The sequence below is a fragment of the Hemitrygon akajei genome, chromosome 27 (genome assembly GCF_048418815.1).
Source record: "Hemitrygon akajei chromosome 27, sHemAka1.3, whole genome shotgun sequence".
NCBI classification, from domain to species: Eukaryota; Metazoa; Chordata; class Chondrichthyes; order Myliobatiformes; family Dasyatidae; genus Hemitrygon; species Hemitrygon akajei.
The window spans coordinates 1,178,311-1,200,394 of record NC_133150.1 but is presented as its reverse complement, the minus strand read 5'-3'; the positions used below and the strand labels follow the sequence as shown (position 1 = coordinate 1,200,394).

General features: G+C 39.0%; 1 protein-coding gene across 1 annotated transcript in view; it reads right to left on the bottom strand.

Annotated features, from left to right (window-relative positions):
• Nucleotides 1-4,449: 4,449 nt before the first annotated feature.
• LOC140717080 (uncharacterized) overlaps nucleotides 4,450-22,084 on the bottom strand; it is an 82,982-nt gene continuing 65,347 nt past the window's right edge. Inside the window, exons 13-17 of the mRNA XM_073030258.1 lie at nucleotides 21,354-21,531; nucleotides 20,683-20,870; nucleotides 19,746-19,854; nucleotides 18,126-18,240; nucleotides 4,450-6,755 (exon numbers count right to left, since the gene is read on the bottom strand). Coding sequence (XP_072886359.1) covers nucleotides 6,644-6,755; nucleotides 18,126-18,240; nucleotides 19,746-19,854; nucleotides 20,683-20,870; nucleotides 21,354-21,531 — 702 coding nt within the window. The 3' untranslated portion in view covers nucleotides 4,450-6,643. The remainder of the gene's footprint in view (nucleotides 6,756-18,125; nucleotides 18,241-19,745; nucleotides 19,855-20,682; nucleotides 20,871-21,353; nucleotides 21,532-22,084) is intronic.

The window sequence follows — 22,084 nt, the reverse complement described above, 5'->3', positions numbered from 1 at the left end:
ATTTGGATAGGTATATGGACAGGATAGGAATGGAGGGTTATGGGCTGAGTGCAGGTCAGTGGGACTAGGTGAGAGTAAGCGTTTGGCACGGACTAGAAGGGCCGAGATGGCCTGTTTCCATGCTGTAACTGTTATATGGTTACTGCATCAGTCATTAGTGAGGAGACCTACAGGAGGACATGGGGGTCCAACCTGCCTCCCATCAGACCGTCTGAGCTCAAACTCAGGACCTATACAGGGCAACTCATACCTCATTTAGGGGTGTTATATATGGATATTTCAGCCAGGGGTCAGAAGGCTGAAGCCAGGCTGGTGATAGCTAAGGGCAGTGGGCCCAGTCTTTTGGGCTGTGATTGGCTTTGCAAAATCCAGCTCAAGTGGCATGAAATTAAGTATGCACACATGACGGAGGACATTCTGCAGCAGTACAGTGATGTTTTCAGGGATGAGCGGGACACACTGAAGGGCGTGACCATGAAACTCCATGTCAACCCCGAGGCCACACCATGTTTTGTTAAGCCCAGGCCTATGCCATGAAAGGCAACGTCGAGGAGGAGCTGGGCATCATTGAGTCCGTCCAGTTTTCAAGGTGGGCAACTCCCATTGTTACAGTTTTGAAGGGAGATAAAACAGTGAGGATATTTGGGGACTACAAGCTTATGGTGAATCAGGTCTCTAAGCTGGAGGAGTACCCATTGCCACGGGTGGATGACCTGTTTGCGATCCTGTCAGGGTAAGCTGTTCACAAAGCTGGACATGAGCAACGCCTACCAACAGCTTCTGCTTGACAAGGATTCAAAGGAGTATGTCACAATCAATACACAAAAGGGATTATTCAAATATAATTGCCCTGGTGTTTGGAGTGGCATCTAGCCCCACCATTTTCCAAAGGACAATGGACCCTTTGCTGCAGGGGATTCTGCACGTAACAATGTATCTTGAAGATATTTTGATCATGGGAGCCACGGAGGGAGAGTATCTGGCTAACTTAGAACAGGTGCTGAAGAGGCTCTCAGACACAGGGCTGCGATTGAAATGCCGAAAATGTGCGTTCCTGGCTCCGAGTGTGACCTACCTGGGACACAAGCTTACAGCTGAGGGGCTTTGCCCAGTGTAAGACGAAGTGAGAGCTATCAAGGAGGCCCCAAGCCCCAAGAACTCAGATCATTTTTGGGCATGGTGAAATATTATGGTTAGTTTATTCCTGACCTCTCAAAGGTTTTGGCCCCACTGTATAAGCTGCTTCATAATGACACTAAGTGGCGGTGGGTTGAAGAGCAGGAGGAAGCTTTCAAGGAAGTGAAAGAACTCCTACACTTAGCGAAGCTGCTTGTTCACTATGACCCAGACAAGGAGATCACCCTTTCATGCGACACTTCGCCCTATGGAGTCACATTACTCACACGTAATGGAGGACTGTTCAGAGAAGCCTATTGGTTTTGCTTCACATACCCTGACGGTTGCTGAGAAGGGATATTCACAGCTAGACAAAGGAGGTCTGGCCGTTTTTGCGGTCAAATGCTTTCATCAGTATCTCTATGGACGTGCATTCACAATTTATACAAACCATAAACCACTGATGAGCCTTTTTAGGGAGACCAGATGCATCCCACTGCTAGCCTCAGCCAGGATACAGTGTTGGGCTCTCACATTGTCAGCCTACCAGTATATTATAGTGCACAGAACGAGTACGGACAACGCAAACGTTGATGCACTGAGTCGACTCCTTTTACCTGAGACACCTGTTACTACATATGTGCCTCCAGAGACTGTTTTCATTGGAGAGGCTGTCAGACACACATGTAAAGGCAACCCAGATGAAGCAATGGACAGAGAGGGTTCCAGTCCTGTCTCAAGTCAAGACTTCCCTTTTACAAAGTTGGCCCAGAGTCGTGGAAGGAGAGGATCTGAGGCCTTATGCCAAACGCAAGGTGTTTGGAGGTCAAGGAGGAAATGTTGGCCCTCCTAATGAGTATAAAAGTGGAAATGTCCCCAGGGTCTGATGGTTTTTTTTTTGCCAGGTTATTGAAGAAGGCATGGGATAAGACTGCTGGAGCCTTAACTGCTATCTACGTGCCCTCTATAGCCACAGGAGAGGTCCGGAGCACTGATGTTATACCTCTATTTCAGAAGGGAATCAGAGATAATCCTGGGAACTATAGACTGGTGAGTCTCAGGTCAGTGGTTGCAAACTTGCTGGAGAATATTCTCAGTGACAGGATAGATGAGTATTTGGAAACCTATGCTTAATTAGAGAGAGCCAGCATGGCTTTGTACAGGGCAGATTGTATCTTACCAACTTAATTGATATTTTTGACAAATTGATGAGAGATATGAGTAGATGTTGTGTACGTGGATTTTAATAAGGCACCCCTCTTGGGATGCTAATCCAGAAGGTTAAGATGCAGGGGGTCTGTGGCAAATTGGCTCTTTTGGTTCACAACAGGCTTGGTAATGGTTGAAGGGACTCATTCGAAATGGAGGCCTATAATTGTTTGATTTCTGCAGAATCTTCTTTGGGACCTCTACTGTTTGTGATGACCTGGCTGAAGTTGTAGTTGGTGTGTTAGTAAGTTTGTGAATGATCGCAAGATTGGTGGAATTGTGGATAGTGTAGAAGACTAACAAAGAATATAGCATAATATAGATCATTTGCAAATGTCAGATGGATTTTAACCCAGATATATGTGAGGTGTTGCACCTTGATGGGGCAAATGCAAGGAAACAGCCTCCTGTTAAGGGCAAGATCCTTAACAGTGTTGCTAAGCAGAGATCCATGTTCATAGCTCCTTGAACTTGGCTACACAGGTCGGTAAGATGGTTACGAAGGCTCATGGAATGTTTCCATTTATTACTGAAGTCATTGAGTTGAAAAGTCATGAGGCTATGTTGTAACTTTATAAAACTCTGGTTAAGCTAAATCTGGAGTATTGCATACAGTTCTGGTGGCCCCACTATAGGAAAAATTTTGGGGCTTTGGAAGGGATACAAAAGAGATTGACCAGGATGATTACTGGTTTAGAGGCATTTGCTAGTATGTGAGGATGCATAAATTTGGGTTGTTTTCTGTGGAGCACCGGAGGCTGATGGGGGATCTGATAGAGATTGATAAGGTAATGAGAAGCATAGATAGAGAGGACAGGGAGTATCTCTTTCCCAGGGTTGAAATGTCTAATACCAGAGGGCATGCATTGAAAATGAGATTGTCATTTGAGGGAGATGTGAGGGTTAAGTTCTTTACTGAGAGTTGTGGATACCTAGAATGCACTGTTTGATCTGGTGGTAGAGGCAAATACATTAGAGGCTTGAAAGAGATGTTTGGATAGGAACGTGGATGGAAGGAAGATGGAAGAGTATGGACATTGGGTAGGAGGGATTGCAGGAGTCTTGGTGGTGGAGAGGCTCTGTACTGGCAGGAAACTGGGTATCTTATGGTCCCAGGCTAAACTACAGGGGATCTCGGAACAGCAGTGGGCTCCAGAGACGTGGCCTGCAGGCCCATCACTGTGTGGATACGCCCTGGCGCCCATCAACCACTGTCCCAGCTATGGGTAAATAGCCCCACTTGCTTGTGGTAAGTCTGTTGAGACAAGCCTCAGGGAGCACACCCTGACAGAAAAGCAATGCGCTGACGGTGCACAATAGGCAGGCCTTAACAGACCGAGGACCTCACAGTCTCCTGCAGCCAAGATGTGGGACTGGTTGTCCTGGGTTCACCCTTGCCACTGGGATTTTACCTCATCTTGGTGAAGATGGTGTTTACTGGGGATGGTGCACCCCCTGTGGCAGGTCTCCACCTCTGACCATGGCGAAGAATACCTGGACTTTACATATGGTTGAAATCTGATGGCGATGGGGCGTCTGGCAACGGGAGAAGGTACAAATGGACTGGGAGCTCCTAGTCAGAACCCTGAATGGCAGCGGCACAGGGTATTTGGTCGCTAGCAGCTGGGACTGAGTGGCAGATGTTTTCAGCAGACCCCTGTGTGACTGAGCAGCCCTATTTAGGGACTGCACTGCTCACCCCAATTGAGGAAGGGCCTAGAAAAGGTGGCCTAAAAATTGCCCATTCAATCACTCACCTGGATAGGTTACCACACCTATCGGGCTATTCCGCTACTGTGGTCAAAGTAAGAAACAATACAACTTAAAACTAGCAACATGGAATACAAGGACCCTCCTGGACTCGTATGGCATCTCTGACAGACCTCACCAGAGAACAGCCATGATCACTGCTGAGCTGAGGCACTACAACATCGACATTGCTGCCCTGAGTGAGACCAGGCTCCTGGATGAAGGCTCTTTTAACAGAGGAAGGGATGGTTTCACCTTCTTTTGGAAAGGTTTCCCCCCAGGTGGACAACTCCATGGAGTTGGATTAGCCATCAAGAACTCCTTTCTTTCTTTTTCCAATATTTTTATTGAATTTCATATACACAAATACTGAGTTCATAAGGATACCTATAAATCAAAATAAGATACGACAAAATGCACTATATATATATATATATCATAGTGAGACAATCAAGTATCCCATATTGATGGGATATTGATTCATCAGCATGATAATCATAATAAATTATGATTGAGATGATTTGCATTGATTGTATTTACATCGTCAGGATGCACATAGAACGTGAAATATTTCACATTTAAACATTCTGATATTTCCTTTGCTCTGCTTTTGAAAGATCAAGTGAATCTGCTTTCATCTACCTTTCAGTCGATGCAACCTAGTTCACAGTAAGTTAGAAAGTAATTATCCTCATTATTTATGTCTTTTCTCAAATATTAAATCTTTGGGACTCATCATCAATGTCTAGAGGGAATACTAATGATCTCATAGTGAATGGGATACTACCAAACACCATTGTAAAAGTACACTTCATCATATTTCGACATCTCCATTATAGTTGAAACTATGAAGAAATGTAGATAGGAATGTAAACTTAAAATTTGTAGCTAAATGCTCCTATGTTTTTTGATTCCTAAATTAAATGTATATGTCACAATGCATAATGAACAAAACATATTCTCTTAAACACCTTCCATTCCATTCACTGAGTACATACTGGCAATATTTAATCCAATAGAAACATGATCAACACTTAATCTTTCCAAATAGACAGTCAAAACAAAAGCTACAAAAACATAACCGACACAGAAACAGAAAATAGTGGAAATATTCAGCAGGTCAGGCACTGCCTGTAAAGAGAATAAAAGGATCAGTTCCAGAAAATTCTAAAATTTTATGCAGACTCATCTACCTGAGCAACAACTCTGCTTCTCTCCCGTAGATACTACCTAACCCATGCTATACACTTCTAGCAATTTACTGTTTTGTTTTAAAGTGCTTCAACACTTAAAAGATTAAAGATTAGCTTTATTTGTCATATGTACTTAGAAACATTGTGAACTGTCATTTGTGTCAAATCAAATCGGCGAGGGTCCTGCTGGTGGAAGCCCACAATTGTCAGCATGCTGCAGCCCCAACATAGCATAGCCACAACTTCCTCACCCTCACCATACATCTTAGGAATGTGGACAGAAAGTGGAGCACCCAGAGGAAACCCAGAAAGTCACGAGGACAATGTGGTCAGAATCCAATCCCATCAGTATTCACTGATGCTGTAAATTTGGTGCCGTAACTGTTTATTAAATTTTACATTTCCAACATCTGTATTTTTATGTTTTTCTAAAGTACTCAAGGTGCTGGAAACCTAAAATGAAAAATGCTGAAGCACTCAACAGGTTGGTAAACTAAAAGAAAGTGTTAATGAGACAGGTCGTTGATCCTGGCGACCCTTTTTAGTGATTCCACTGACACTGATTCTTATTTCAATTGCTTATTCTCAATGCTATTATTATAGTTTTATAACTCCAGAGACAATATTACTATGTGGAAATCAACTTGGAGTGAACTCCATTTCTCTATATTGCAAGGGACATGTAATTATCGGAAACTAGATTACAAGCTTGGTCATATGCATGAAAAACTGCCTATTTTAGCAAATCAGATATAAACATTTGTTATATTCCAGAAACATGTAACCAATTCATTGCACGTTAACAACAATTTAGACATAAAAAGCAAAACTGAGGCTTTGTTATATAAGCATCATATATAATTCTTTTGATTTTAAAAAGGTTATGAACACACGCAGATCAGTTGAGGTCTCTCCGCATGACAAACTGATTCCAATGTTAATCCTGCCTATTCTCCAATACAATGTATTTAGTTCCAGGTGGTCGAGCATTAACACAGCATATTATTGCAGAACAACTTTAAATTCGGACAAAATAAGGCTTTATTGGTACTGAAAATAATTTCAGATTTGCTCGTGTACTATTTCCAACAAAGATTAATTTATTTAGAATTGGATATTTTTGATGAAGCTACACTACTAAAATGAGTTGCTGTACTAAATACACTCTAATTACACTATATCTCTAATTCTGTGACTGCTGTATTTGAACGATGAGGGTTGATCTGAGATTCCTGAAGCTGACAGTTTGCTCTATGCTTCTGTGTGCTGAGAGCCAAGATTTGACATGTCTTAAACACAAGGTACACTGCAAGGTCAACACGTATGACAAGCTGGAGGAACTTAGCAGGTCGGGCAGCATCTGTGGAAATGAGCAGTCAACGTTTTGGGCCGAGATCCTTCAACAGGACATTTGACATGTCTGTCCTCTGGCCAGTAGAACTTGCGTTCAGCAGCTCTTGCAAGTAATTATTGTATGACATAATGGCTCTTAAAAAAAAGAGACAACAAATAAATGAACAGAATAACAAAGCAGAAATAGCTCTGATATTAGAAACTTACACCTGTACTTCCAAATATAAAGTTTACTTTCATCAGAAAAGTTGAAGCAGATCACAAAATGGTAACATCCCTCCATACACCTCTCATCCATGTACCTGTCCAAGTTTTTCTTAAATGTTAAACATGAGCCTCCATTTACCACTTCATCTGGCAGCTCATTCCACACTCCCACCACTCTCTGTGTGAAGAAGCCCCCCCCCCAATGTTCCCTTTAAACTTTTCCCTCTTCACCCTTAACCCATGATGTTCAGTGGTGGTTCTACATAACAGCAATCCAATGAATCAAGAGTCTCCCAGACTGTATTCCAGTCCTCTGGAATCAATGGGCTTGACGCTGTTGACGATGGTCTTGAACAGCATCTTGCAGTCTACACATAACAGCAAGATGGGTCTCCAATTCCTGATGCTATCACTGCCCCCCTTCTGCTTGTAAATGAGGAAAATGAAGTCTGATACACTGCCAGTCAGATGCACAACATTGTACACTTCTAGCAGGTCCAGAGTCATCCAGTGCCACTGAACCAAACATAACTCAGCCAGTCAGCCATCACTTCTGAGAGTTTTACTCAAGTTGTAGGATGAGATGGCGCCAGTCTGTTCCTCCAGGACCAGTTGCTAGTCCAGACTCTCCTATCTGCTGCCATCCAAGACCTCCATGATAGGGGATGAAACACTCAAATATTCCACATATCAGCATAAGATTTTGGAGCAGATATAGGGAATTCGGCCCAAGGAGTCTGCTCCACCATTTCATCAATGCTGATCCATTTCCTTCTCAGCCCCAATCTCCTGCCTTCTCCCCAGTTCCCTTCATGCCCAGACTATCCAAGAACCTGCCTTTCCATGTTCCTACATCCTTCACTATCTTGACCACTAGTGCAACCTCTCCTCTTTTGAGTCACTTTTTACATAGAACAGTACAGCACAGGAACAGGCCATTCAGCCCACAATGTTGTGTTGAACCAGATAAAAACCAATCAAAAATATTTAGACATTCATCCCTCCTACCCACACAATGTCCATACCCTTCCATCTTCCTTCCATCCATGTGCTTATCCAAACATCTTTTCCAAGCCTCTGATGTATTTGCCTCTACCACCAGATCAAGCAGTGCATTCTGGGCATCCACGACTTTGAGTAGAAAACTCACCCTTCACATCCACCTCAAATGACAATCTCACCTTCAATACACGCCCTCTTGAATTAGACATTTCAACCCTGGGAAACAGATACTCCCTGTCCTCTCTATCTATGCCTCTCATTATCTTATCAATCTTTATCAGATCCCTCATCAGCCTTCGGCGCTCCACAGAAAACAACCGAAGTTTATCCATCCTCCCCTAATAGTAAATTAGTAATCATGAGTCTCTTCTGGGCAGCTCATGGAGTAAGACAAGTGTTGGTTCTACTCCTTCCTTTTACAACCTACTTTCCACTGCTACTTTTGTTTAAACTTTGAAGATTTATAACTTTTAGCGAAGGATTTACGATTTAATTACGATGGCTGGAACCCGAACTGGAATGGAATTAAGACGTGGCAAAATTGTTTCTGAAACTGAACAAACAAAGAAGGCAGAGGAAGCCTTTACTCCAGAAAGAATGCTTTCTTTGATGCAAGGTATTAATACCAAGATGGGAATGGTGGACTCTAAAATTGATAAACTGACGAATGCTAATGAAAAGCTTGAAAAAACTGTCTGCTGTCCAGGAATCTTTGAGGAATCTCAATATCAAATGCTTAAAAAGGACACCAATAGAATCGGAAGACAACAGGAGACAATATATCAAGTGATTAAAGAACAGGAATTAAAGATTTCTACCATGGAAAAGAAAATTGTTGAGGTTTCTTCAGAATGATCAATTAAGAAGAATACAATTGATCTGGAAAGCAGAAGTCGAAGGATAAATTTATGTTTACTGGGTTTGCCTGAAAACATGGAAACCAATGAGCCATTAAAGTTTTTTTACGAATATTTTATACTCACTTTTTAGTGAGATACTCAAAACTTCTCTGTTAATAGATAGAGCTCACCGAATCCCCTGCCCGAAGCCTTCAGTCAAGCCTTCAGTTCAGTGATTCTATGTCTGCATTACTATGCTACTAAAGAAGCAATTCTTCGAGATGCTAGGAAGCGGGGGAAGCTAATTTATAATGGAGTAGAGCTTTGTATAGTTGAAGATTTTGCCTGAAGTTTATGCAAAAAGAATTAAATATCAGGAAGTGATGGCTGAACTTTATAAGAAGAACTGTCATCCCTCTCTGCGTTATCCAGCTCGTTTGATAATTTTTCCGCCTAACATCCGTGCAAAACAACTTGATTCCCCAGAGGAGGCTTGGAAATTTGTCAGCGAGCTTAAGACTGTCGTGTAAGCAACTGCAACACTGCCTGCTTTGCAAGCAACACCAACACTTAATCCTTAGCTGAGAGTCGTTTGCAGCTGAATCGTTGAAAGTTCAATCTATGTTCTATGTCTGCACAGACATCGCTTTGACTCTTTTTTTTCTTTAGGATTTGAAAGAATTTAACACCAGTCATAACATATTATTTGCTTTGATCTATCTTTTGAATATATGATCAATTTTTATTAAATGAATTTAAGATGGCCACTGTTAATTATGTTCTAACATCTATTAGACATAATATCAAATTTAATCTTTAGCTGAGAGTCGTTTGCAGCTGAATCATTGAAAGTTCAATTTAAGTTCTATGTCAGTCCAGACATCGTTTGGGCTGTTTTATTTTTTTTTCTTTTTTCTTTAGGATTTGTAAGGATTTAATATCAGTCATAACATATTATTTGGTTGGATCTATCTTTTTTGACTATATGATCAATTTTTATTAAACGAGTTTAAGACGGCCGCTGTTAACTACATTCTAACCTCTGTTAGACATCAAAATATTTGGAAATTCTCTTTTTCTTTACGTATTTGATGTTGTGTTTTTAGTCAGTAGTGTCAGTATATAACTTTTTTTTAAAAAAAGAGTCTGTCTATTAGAGACAAAGGGTTTAGGGTGTTTAGTTTAGCATGCTGTCCGCCTATTGGATGGCTTTTTTTCTGGCTTTGGGGGGAAGAGGGCTGGGGCTATTAGTTTAGTTTTTATCGACTGGGTAGTCCTGAGAGGTTTACCTGACAATTATGTTGCATTTTTTTTGTTTCTGATCGAATCTATAATTTGTTCTTCCATGCGGGTTTGGTTTGTGTCGGCGCACTAATTTATAAAACTTTAAATTAAAGTCTTAGTATGGATGTTAATAAAATTAATATAATTACCTGGAACCTGAATGGCTTGAACCAACCTATTAAGCGTAAAAAGATCTTTAAGAAATTTAAAACACTTCAAGCCGATATTATTTTTGCGTGAGACCCACATCTGTAGGGAAGATGAAGGCCGTTTTTTTAAATTTTGGAAGGTCTCTCAGTTTCACTCTTCACCAGTAACTAAAATTAGAGGGGTGTCTATTTTTATTAATTTTAAAGTCTCTTTTGTACATTTTAAAACTGTCACTGATTCAATTGGAAGATACTGGCTTGTTATGTGGTCAAAAGGTGGCTTTGGTGTGTGTGTATGCACCTAATGTAGATAGCCCTGAATTTTTTAAGAGGTTATTTTCTGCACTGCCGAATTTAAATGAATATAAGTTGATTATGGGCGGTGACTTTAACTGCTGTCTCAATCCGTCGATTGATAGGTTATCAACCAATCTGTGCCTTCCTAATAAGGCTGTGTCCTGTATTAATTCCTTTTTACTAGAATACGGTTTGGTTGATATTTGGAGATTTCTTTATCCTAAAGATAAGGATTTTTCTTTTTTTTCCCACATGTACATCATAAATATTCAAGAATTGATCATTTTCTGTTAGATACGTGATTGGTGTCTTTTGTTGCTGATTGTGCGCATGACACTATTGTGCTGTCGGATCATGCGCCCATGAGACTAATACTGAAGCTCCCTGATAATACGTTTGTACATGGAATGTATCTCAGTGGAGACTTAATGCTGCATTGCTCCATGATTCAGCATTCATAAGTTTTAATAAAGAGCAAATCTCTTTATTTTTTAAATTAACTACAACTGAGGGTATGTCAAATTTGGTTATTTGGGATGCGATGAAATCTTTTCTTAGGGGACAGATAATTTCATATTCAGCAGCTTTAAAAAGGAAAACTAAAGCACAGCTTTTAGTGATTACTAACAGGATTAAAGAAATAAAGTTTATTCTGTATCACCTACTGAAGATTTATATAAGGGTGAAACTTCAAACACAGCATGACTTGCTATTGACTTATCCCATTGAGCAGCTACTTTTGAAATCTAAAAGTCAATTTCATATACATGGAGATAAGTCAGGTAAACTGTTAGATAGATAGATAGATAGATACTTTATTCATCCCCATGGGGAAATTCAACTTTTTTCCAATGTCCCATACACTTGTTGTAGCAAAACTAATTACATACAATACTTAACTCAGTAAAAAAATATGATATGCATCTAAATCACTATCTCAAAAAGCATTAATAATAGCTTTTAAAAAGTTCTTAAGTCCTGGCGGTAGAATTGTAAAGCCTAATGGCATTGGGGAGTATTGACCTCTTCATCCTGTCTGAGGAGCACTGCATCGATAGTAACCTGTCGCTGAAACTGCTTCTCTGTCTCTGGATGGTGCTATGTAGAGGATGTTCAGAGTTATCCATAATTGACCGTAGCCTACTCAGCGCCCTTCACTCAGCTACCGATGTTAAACTCTCCAGTACTTTGCCCACGACAGAGCCCGCCTTCCTTACCAGCTTATTAAGACATGAGGTGTCCCTCTTCTTAATGCTTCCTCCCCAACACGCCACCACAAAGAAGAGGGCACTCTCCACAACTGACCTATAGAACATCTTCAGCATCTCACTACAGACATTGAATGACGCCAACCTTCTTAGGAAGTACAGTCGACTCTGTGCCTTCCTGCACAAGGCATCTGTGTTGGCAGTCCAGTCTAGCTTCTCGTCTAACTGTACTCCCAGATACTTGTAGGTCTTAACCTGCTCCACACATTCTCCATTAATGATCACTGGCTCCATATGAGGCCTAGATCTCCTAAAGTCCACCACCATCTCCTTGGTCTTGGTGATATTGAGACGCAGGTAGTTTGAGTTGCACCATATCACAAAGTCCTGTATCAGTTTCCTATACTCCTCCTCCTGTCCATTCCTGACACACCCCACTATGGCCGTGTCATCAGCGAACTTTTGCACATGGCAGGACTCCGAGTTATATTGGAAGTCTGATGTGTACAGGGTGAACAGGACCGGAGAGAGTACGGTTCCCTGCGGCGCCCCTGTGCTGCTTACCACCATGTCAGACCTACAGTCTCCCAACCGCACATACTGAGGTCTATCTGTCAAGTAGTCCACTATCCAATCCACCATGTGAGAGTCTACTCCCATCTCCGTTAGTTTGTGCCTTAAGATCTTGGGCTGGATGGTGTTAAAGGCACTAGAGAAGTCAAGGAATGTAATCCTCACAGCACAACTGACCCCATCTAGGTGAGAGAGTGATTTGTGCAGCAAATACGTGATAGCACCCTCCACTCCCACCTTCTCCTTATACGCAAACTGAAGAGGATCCTGGGCGTGCCTGGTTTGTGGCCTCAGATTCTGTATTATCAGCCGCTCCATGGTCTTCATCACGTGCGACGTCAAGGCAACAGGTCTGAAGTCATTCAACTCCTTTGGTTGTGGTTTCTTCGGTACCGGGACAATACAGGATGTTTTCCACTGTCTGGGTACTCTTCTCTGCTCCAGGCTCATGTTGAAGATGCGCTGTAGTGGTTCTCCCAGCTCAGTCGCACAGGCCCTCAGTAATCGTGGGGAAACTCCATCCGGTCCAGCCGCCTTGCTGGTACAGATCTTCCTCAGTTGACCTTCCACCTGTGCAGCTGTAATCCTGGGCGTGGGCAAGGTCTCCTGTGAGTGGCTATTTTCCTGTGAGGGAAGTAAGCCTGGTGTGGATTTCTGCGGTGAGGATGAGATTGAGCTGTCGAACCTGTTGAAGAAGTTGTTCAGCTGGTTCGCTTTCTCCACATCTCCACTTATGTTCGCCCCCCGCTTTGCACCGCATCCGGTGATGATCTTCATCCCATCCCACACCTCCTTCATGCTTTTTTTCTGCAGCTTTTGTTGGCTGCTCAACTCAAAGCAACTATGGCTAGAAGCCAGATTTTGAAAATATGTAGAACTGGAACATCAGATTGTCAGGAAATTAATAAGGTATTTTTGGACTTCTACTCTAATCTTTATAAATGTGATTTTCCAGACAACACTACCTTTATGAATAAATTTCTGCAAAATTCTACCCAAGATATGAATACATTAGATGCACCCATTAGTCGAGAGGAAATAGCAAGAGATGTATCCTCTTTTCAATCAGGTAAAGCTCCAGGACCAGATGGATTTATGGTAGAATTTTTAAAGATGTTTACTGAAATACTTACACCTCATTTATGCCAAATTTTCACTGATTCTGTATCTTCTGGGACCCTCACCAATGCCTCATACAACCTCACCGTAACATTCCAACTCTTCTACTCAATACTTTGATTTATAAAGGCCAATGTACCAAAATCTCTCTTCACTACCCTATCTACCTGTGAAGCCACTTTTAGGGAATTTTGTATCTGTATTCCCAGATCCCTCTGTTCTACTGCACTCCTCAGTGCTCTACCATTTACCTTGTATGTTCTATCTTGGTTTGTCCTTCCAAAGTGCAATACCTCACACTTGTCTGTATTAAACTCCATCTGCCATATTTCAGCCCATTTTTCCAGCTGGTCCAAATCCCTCTGCAAGCTTTGAAAACCTTCCTCACTGTCCACTATACCTCCAATCTTTGTAACATCAGCAAATTTGCTGATCCAATTTACCACATTATCATCCAGATCATTGATATAGATGACAAATAACAATGGACCCAGCACTGATCCCTGTGGCACACAGGCTTCCACTCAGAGAAGCAATCCTCTACTACCACTCTCTGACTTCTCCCATTCAGCCAATCTCTAATCCAATTTACTACCTCTCCATGTATACCTAGCAACTGAACCTTGTTAGATGTCTTGTTAGTTTATATTTCAGATCCTAAGAAATCTATTCCTGCTATGTTATCTATATTTTCTGAATTTAGTAGTTTTTCTGGATATAAATTAAATCTTCACAAAGGTGAGTTATTTCCTATTAACAACTATTTGGATCAATATGACCAAATTCCTTTTAGTATCGCTAAAAATAACTTCACTTATCTTGGTATTAAAATTACAAAAATTTTATAGACCTGTAGAAATATAACTTTCTTCCATTAATTGAGTACACACAATAAGTACTTTCTAAACGGTCTCCTATGACATCATCATTAATTGGTCAAATTAATGCTATTAAAATGATAGTGTTACCGAAGTTTCTATATGTATTCCAAGCAATCCCTTCTTTTGTTCCTAAACTGTTTTTTGATAGAATAGACTCTAAAATTCTATCTTTCATTTGGAATAATAAAAATCCTAGATTGAGTAAACCTTTACTGCAGAAATTAAAAAAAGTATGGTGGTATGGCTTTGCCAGATTTTAGAATGTATTACTACTGGGCAATTAATATCCGATATATTTCTTTTTGGATTCATTTCTCAGACATACATGACTGCCCTCTATGGGTGGATTTGAAGAAAAACCCGGTGAAGGGGTATTCTTTGGCCTCTTTACTGGGAGCTCCTCTTCCTTTTTTGCTTTCTAAGATTGGTAGTCGAGACCTTAATCCCATTATCAAACATACATTAAAAATTTGGTTTCAGTTTCTTAGATTCTTTGACTTTAATCATTTTGTTCTTTCTAGTAAAATCCATTTCAATTATTTTTTTAAAACATCAATTTTCAATCAGACCTTTTCAATTTAGAAAACCAAAGGGATAGTAATTATTTTAGATTTGTTTATGGGGAATTGTTTAATGTTTTTCACTCAGTTAGTGGACAAATATGACTTAACTAATGCACATATTTTTAGATATATAGAAATTAGGAATTTTCTACGTAGTTTCTTCCAAATTTTCCCTTGGCTTATTCACCCAATATAATAGATACTCTTTTTCAGGTTAAACCATTTCACAAAGGACTGATAGCTATAATTTATAAATGGTTATTGAATCTACATATGTTACTTAATGATAAAATTAAAGCTGCGTGGGAATTGGAATTTCAAGAGTCACTTTTAGATAATCAATGGGATAAAATCTTTCATTTGGTAAATACTTCATCTATTCATGCCCGTCATTCCTTGATACAGTTCAAGGTAGTGCATCGGGCGCATATGTCAAAGGACAAATTAGCCCGTATCTTTTCCAATATTAATTCTATTTGCGATAGATGTAATATTGAAGTGGCTACTTTAACACATATGTTTTGGTCTTGTATCAAGATAGATAATTTTTTGAAAGAAGTCTTTAAAACTTTATCAAAAGTCTTAAATTTGGATCTACAACTGAACTTACTTACAGCAATTTTTGGGATCATTCCATCGGAAGCAGGATATATTCCTGTTTTCACTGAACGGATGATAGCTTTTACAACTTTACTGGCTAGGAGAGCCATTTTGCTTAAATGGAAGGATTCTAATCCACCTACTGCTCTTTATTGGCTTACTTCCATTATGTCCTGTTTAAGTTTAGAGAAAATAAGAAGTCGGACATTTGATACATCCTTTAAATTTGAGGAAACTTGGCGACCTTTTATTCAATATTTCATATGCTTTGATTTATGGCTCTTTCAGTTACCTTCTTGAAATGTTGGATTTGATCAGAAAGTTTCTCTTTTTTCTTGCTTTCACTCTCAGTTTCAACTGCCCAGTTCCCTTTTTTCTCTCTTTTTTGTTTTTTTTTGTTTAGTGCATTTTTTTTGTGTATATTAAAATTATAAAATTTTCTTTACCTTTTTTCTTCTTTTCATGGATAAGAGGAGAATCAATTATCTTTTTCTTTATTACATGCTATTAGATTAATACTATGTATGATCTTGATAATGTTTATCTTTTATATGAATTGTTATTGATATAGGTATTTGAGATAATTCTCTTGTTTATATATATGTACTCTTATTTAATTAATAAAAAGATTGATAAAGAAAAAAAAGTAATCATCCTGGTCAACCTCTTCTGCACTCTTTCCAAAGCCTCAAAATCCTCCCTATGGTAGGGTGACCAGAACTGTATGCAATACTTCAGATGTGGCCTAACCAGAATTTATAAAGTTACAACATAACCTCAAGATTTTTCAACTCAATGACATGACTAATAAAAGCAAGCATTCCATGAGACTTCTTCACCATCTTATTGACCTGTGTAGCCATGTTCAAGGAGCTATGAACTTGGACCCCAAGATCTCTTTGCTTAGCAACACTGTTAATGATCTTGCCCTTAACAGTAGACTGTCTGTTTGCATTTGCCCCACCAAGGTACAACACCTCACATTTATCTGGGTTAAATTCCATCTGCCATTTCTCTGTCCATATTGCACCCATCTACATTTTCATCCTGGTCATTTATAAACATCACAAACAGCAGAGGTCCCAATACAGATCCCTGCAGAGCTCCACTAATTACAGACCTCCAGTTCGACCACTACTCTCCATCTTCTATGTGTAAGCCAGTTGTGAATCTGAAGAGTCAATTTGCTGTTACCCCATGTACCTTAATCTTCTGGATTAGCCTCCCAGGAGGAACTTTGTTAAACACCTTTCTAAACTCCACGTACATAACATCCACTCATGAAACTCTCTCGTCAACTTGTCAAAAAATTCAATCAACTTAGTAAGACACGACCTGCCCTGCACAAGGCTATGCCAGCTCTCCCAAACTAAGCATGGATTTCCAAATACTCATATATCTGATCACTGAGAATATTCTCCAGCAATTTCTCAACAACTGACCTGAGACTCACCAGTCTATAGTTCCCAGGGTTTTCCCTTGTTCCCTTACAAAATCGAGATACATCATAAGCCACTCACCAGTCCTCCGGGACCTTGCTTGTGGCTACAGAGGACACAAAGGTACAGGTTATGGCTCCAGCAATCTCATCCCTTGTCTTCTTCAATAACCTGGCGTAAAACCATCAGGACCTGGGGACATTACCACCTTCATATTCATTAGGAGGAACAACACTTACTCCTCCTTGACCTCTAAACACCCTAACATACTGACACACTCAGCACTGATGTCCTGGTCCTCCATATCCTTTCCCATAGTAAATACTGAAGCAAAGTACTCATTAAGTCTCTCACTCACGTTCTCCACATCCAAGGAAATGTTCCCCTTTTTTTCCTCCAAGAGGACCACAACCTCAATTACCCAGAGAGCTACAGTTTGTTGACTGAGGTCGGAGCTTTATGCTTTGGCTTTTGGTAGGATCGTCCATGCCAGACAGGTCGAAATACAGAGTCCAGACTAAGAATGATCTATTGGTCCTCCAGGGTGAGGAATTCCACTCGGATCTAACACCCTGACTGGTAAAACATTATTATTATGTAAACAGCAATGAAGAATCCTCCATTTGAGTGTGAAGGTATTCCTGAGTTTCCACCAGGGACTTGCATGACTGTCAGTAGTGAAAACCGAGAGGAAGCTCCGGATATGATGAAGGAAGCTGTGAGCACCCCAGAGATGAAGGATATTCATTGCTGCCCTAAACACCAGCGATGTAACGGGCAAGTGTGAAGAGACTAGATTTCTGGCTTCCCCTCTAAACTGGAATATTCTATTTGCTTGTTCTCCTGTTCCTGTCTTAATTTCCTTTTCATTTCTACAGTTCATTGTGCTCAACCTGGCCTTACAAATTACTCTGGTGGGACTGCAGGTTTCTGGAAAGTAAATGCTTTGAGCAGAAAGATGTTTCAAAATAGAACAGCACCTCTGATTAGAATTTAAATAGCAGTGATGTCCTCACTTTGTTGATTTACACTTCAACATTTTTAATGTGCAAATCAGGGTAATTTTCTACTCAGTTATGAAAGAGCAGTTTTAAATTGTTTTCATAATACTGCAGATTACAAAAATATTACAAGAAATTTTGAAACAGTTTTTAGGTGCAGTATTTTGAGGAGCACAGAGGTTAAGAAAATCATAAAGTAATATATATTGAAATTCCATTACATTGCTTGTGAAATTTGATGCACTGTATTCTGAATGAAATATTAGATATTAACATATCTCTCCTTATTTTCAAATAGATGGTTTTGCTGACATATCACAATAGTTTGCTACATTTTTATTACCTATGACTCTCTTGTAACATCATGACAGCATCCTTTAATTTGTTGTGTTGTTTAATTTGCTGATTCAAATATTTCACTTGCAAATTTAGTCTGTCATTTTCTCTGTGAAGTTCCTCTAAGGAAACAGATAAACAGAAAATGTTTCATAATTTTACAGGAATCATTGAACATTTTGGTTTATATTCAGGTTAAATCTCTGTCAAGCAATTTTGGTATTTGGTGGGTAAACATTAAAATAACAATCAACAGCAATTTTGATATTTGGTGGGTAAACATTAAAATAACAATCAGCAGCAAAGGTTTGAAGTGGCAGGGTTATTTTACATTTACATTTTTACTGCAATAATTAGTTCCTAAATCCATAATATTTCAAATTTTCCCTTAATATTCTAATTCCTGAGTAGGTGGTTGATAAAGCCAAATGAGATATCTGGATTTATACATAAGTTCATCAAAATACAGGAATATAATATATAAGTTGGCAAACTTTTGCAACTAAAATATATTGGATGTTAGAAAGCTGAAATAAAATCAGAATAGAAAAATCTCTGCTTGTAGAAACATTTGGGGAAGGTGGGAAAAAAAGGTAAAATATTTAATCAAATCAGGCAATCACCTGGAAGTTTAACTTGTTTTTTCCTCTAGAGATGGCACCCAACCTGCTCCAAGCTTCACCATTTTCTAATTTTATTACAACATAAACTGTTATAAAAATTGCAAAATTGAATAATCACTTAACATTCAATCTTCATGCTCTTCCAAAGCACATCTATTATGTGATGGTGTGAAGATGTATGCCATTTACGTTCCCTTACAGATAACTTGCAATCCATTATGTAAACAAGAAAGAATGCTTCATAAAACAATATACTGTATATACAATATTACTCAAATCTTAATGAAATTTTAAATAAGCAACACAAACCATCTGCATCAAATGTATTTTATGCTGCAGAGAAAAGCAGATGGTGAGAATAATTTGTATAATAGGGTGGAGACCTGCCTTTAACCTCTTACAACTTGCCAACAATGCCAATTTAAAGCTTTAAAAACAAATCATGCCACCTTGTAACTTGGTATATTGCAACCTTAAGATTAACACTGAATTCAACAATTTCAGGTAACTACCCTTTTGAAGTTTTAAAGAGAATTTTTCATTACTAGTCATAAAATGGAATCATTCACTCTGTGTACAACCATAAACTCTCCACAAATACTGTCTGAATGGTGTGTGCTTTCAGCATAGTTTTCCTCAACAGCCCTTCACTTTTCATCATTTTCCATTGTTACTGTAATATTTATTGTCCTGCAGCCAGATCTGTTATTAATTAGCTCTTACTGTCTTTTCTCAGATGACATCAGCAATACTTGTGTCATTTCAGACACTTTCCATCTCCACAAAATTACAAACACTTCCTTTTGCTCCACCCCTTCATTTTCTCTGCAACTTAAAACATACGATTGTAAAATTTTCCAATTTTCGTGATGAATCATGAGCCAGAATGACTCTTTGTCTCTATCCATTGAAGCTGCTGGACTTGCTGAGATATTTCCTGCATTTTCTATTTTCATTTCATAACGGATCCACAGAAACATTTTAAATGAGAAAAAGGGACCTACCGTTGCATTGTTGAAGTCCAGCAGAATTCACAAGTTCCAAACTCCTTAACTGAGAATGCAGCTTCTTGTTTTCCTCGATCAGTTTTTCAAACTTTCCATTTAAAGATTCCTTGAAAAGGTATTAGAAGAAGATGTCACCATTCCCTTAGTGAAAGCAAGTATCAAAGTCAATCTTTAGAATTTTTTCTAATGTGGTTGGACAGGCTTGGGATATGAAGAAACAGACCTTTTAACAGTGCAGAAAAATATGTATTTTCATTCTTCGCTATAAGATACACACTTTACCAATATTTCAAATATCAAAGAAATCATAATGCAAATCCTATATAAATTGCTTTACCACCGTGCCTCGGGCTGCAAAGGAAATTTCTGAAAGTAGATTTAAAGTTGGCATGCTTGAGAAGTTTAAGCTTTTATGAAATAAACTAGTTTCAAATTTGAAACACTTGTTTCATAACAAGTTGAAACAATACCACAATAAGACATCCAAAGCCTCTTAAATGGAGCATTAGCAAAAAAAAATTAATCTGTAAATGTTTGATATGAAATCAGAAGCTTGGCCAAAAGTTAGATTTTAGAGAATGTGGTTACAAAAGAAATAAAAAGTTAAAGGTGCTGACAAGCTTAGGGAGGTGACTTAAGCATTTTTGCAACAGGGAGCTGAAAATTACTAATGAATGAATGATATTGCACAAGGGTCAGAACTGCCACACCACAGGGATCTCCATGTGGAGAAAGAGCTGAAGAATTTTAGAGGCTGACTGCAAAATCTCCCCCCAGTAATTATCCATTGTGTTTTCTGCAGAACCACTCTTGGATCTATTGCACATTTGTTTTTAATAAGATGAGTTAACAGGTTTCTGTAACATCAGATTATATTTTATAAAACTGATTAGTGGTAATGGAAGTGGTGGACTCAAGATTAAATGATGCTTACCAAATCATCTTCTTTCTGAGTTAATTCATGTTTAATATGAAGGAACTCTGCAGAGTCTAAGCCAGATGCTGTCCTGGTCAGCAAAGATCTGCTTTCTTCAGTTAACACTTTAACCTTTTGTTCCAGGCTTTGAATTTTTGAAATGGCCATTGTGTCCAGCGCATTGAAGAACAGTTCTTCAGCAGAGTCTATAGGAGAGTATATGGCAACAAAGAAAAAATGAAACACTGGTCCAAAATAAATATGCAGTGATTTGGAAGTTCTAGGGTAGCACTTCAGCTGTCATTTGATATATCCAGTATTTTTTAAAATTTGCTTATAAATAAGGTATGGAGTAGCTTTATGAATGTTAATTAGTTGTATCATTGAGACAAGACAATTGTAACCCTAACATCCTCTTTTTTGCTCCTTTTGTAAGTTATTCAGAAAACAACTGAACAAACTTTTGGTCATCTCTGGTTTCTCCTCATCATTTGCTTACTTAGTTCTAGTTTGCTGAATAAACTTTACAAGTTAGTTTTATTCAAATATTCAATAAAAATTTGTTGCCTCAAAGTCATGCTTCATTTACAGTCTAATCAATATTATCAGGAATTGATAACTTGTGAACTTTATCTCTTGACCTCAACCCTGGGGGATTACCTAGCCAGTCATAAAGGAAGCCAACTTACTAAGAAACCTCTGGTTTCTGTGGAGTGAATTTGAACCACTCCAGTGTCGGTCCACCAGATCAAGTAAATTCTGCAAGTGTGAGGAAGCGTTTGCAGAGCTGCCAGATCTGAGCCCCAATGGAATTTGAGGATTATAATCACCACATTGATCTACTTCAGGCAACTTATGACGAGTTGTCTGTTGGGAAAAGGAGAAATATAGTTACAATGTGTTTACATGTACAAGAGATTCAGAGTTCATTTAAAAATCACCATTTCTAATTTATGTTAGATCATTTGGACACATTTTTGCGAGGCATAACCACAGCTGGTAAGCTGATTGCAAGGAATAACCACAGCTGATAAGCCTGTCAACTGATGGAAATTACCCGTTGAAATCAAAATACTACCACTGCGAGTGGTTATAACAAAATAGCTGAAGTATACTTAGTTTGCCAGATGCATTCAAATATATCAGTTTTGAAACATGGCAAATCTTAATTTATATGACCACTGTGAAGAAGTTTCTTCAGTTACAATGTCTAATATTCACTTAGTTCCCATGAGCTCATGCACAATAAGATATTTTAAAAGGGTACAAATCCAGCACAATATAGACTCTTGGGATTTATGTCAACAGATCAAACATTGTTTAATCACTCTGAAAAAATTGTTAAATAAACATCTCAGGAAGAGTAAGTCAGAATAGTGAAGTCATTGCAAAATCAAGTGCAGAATGGATTCAGAAAAGG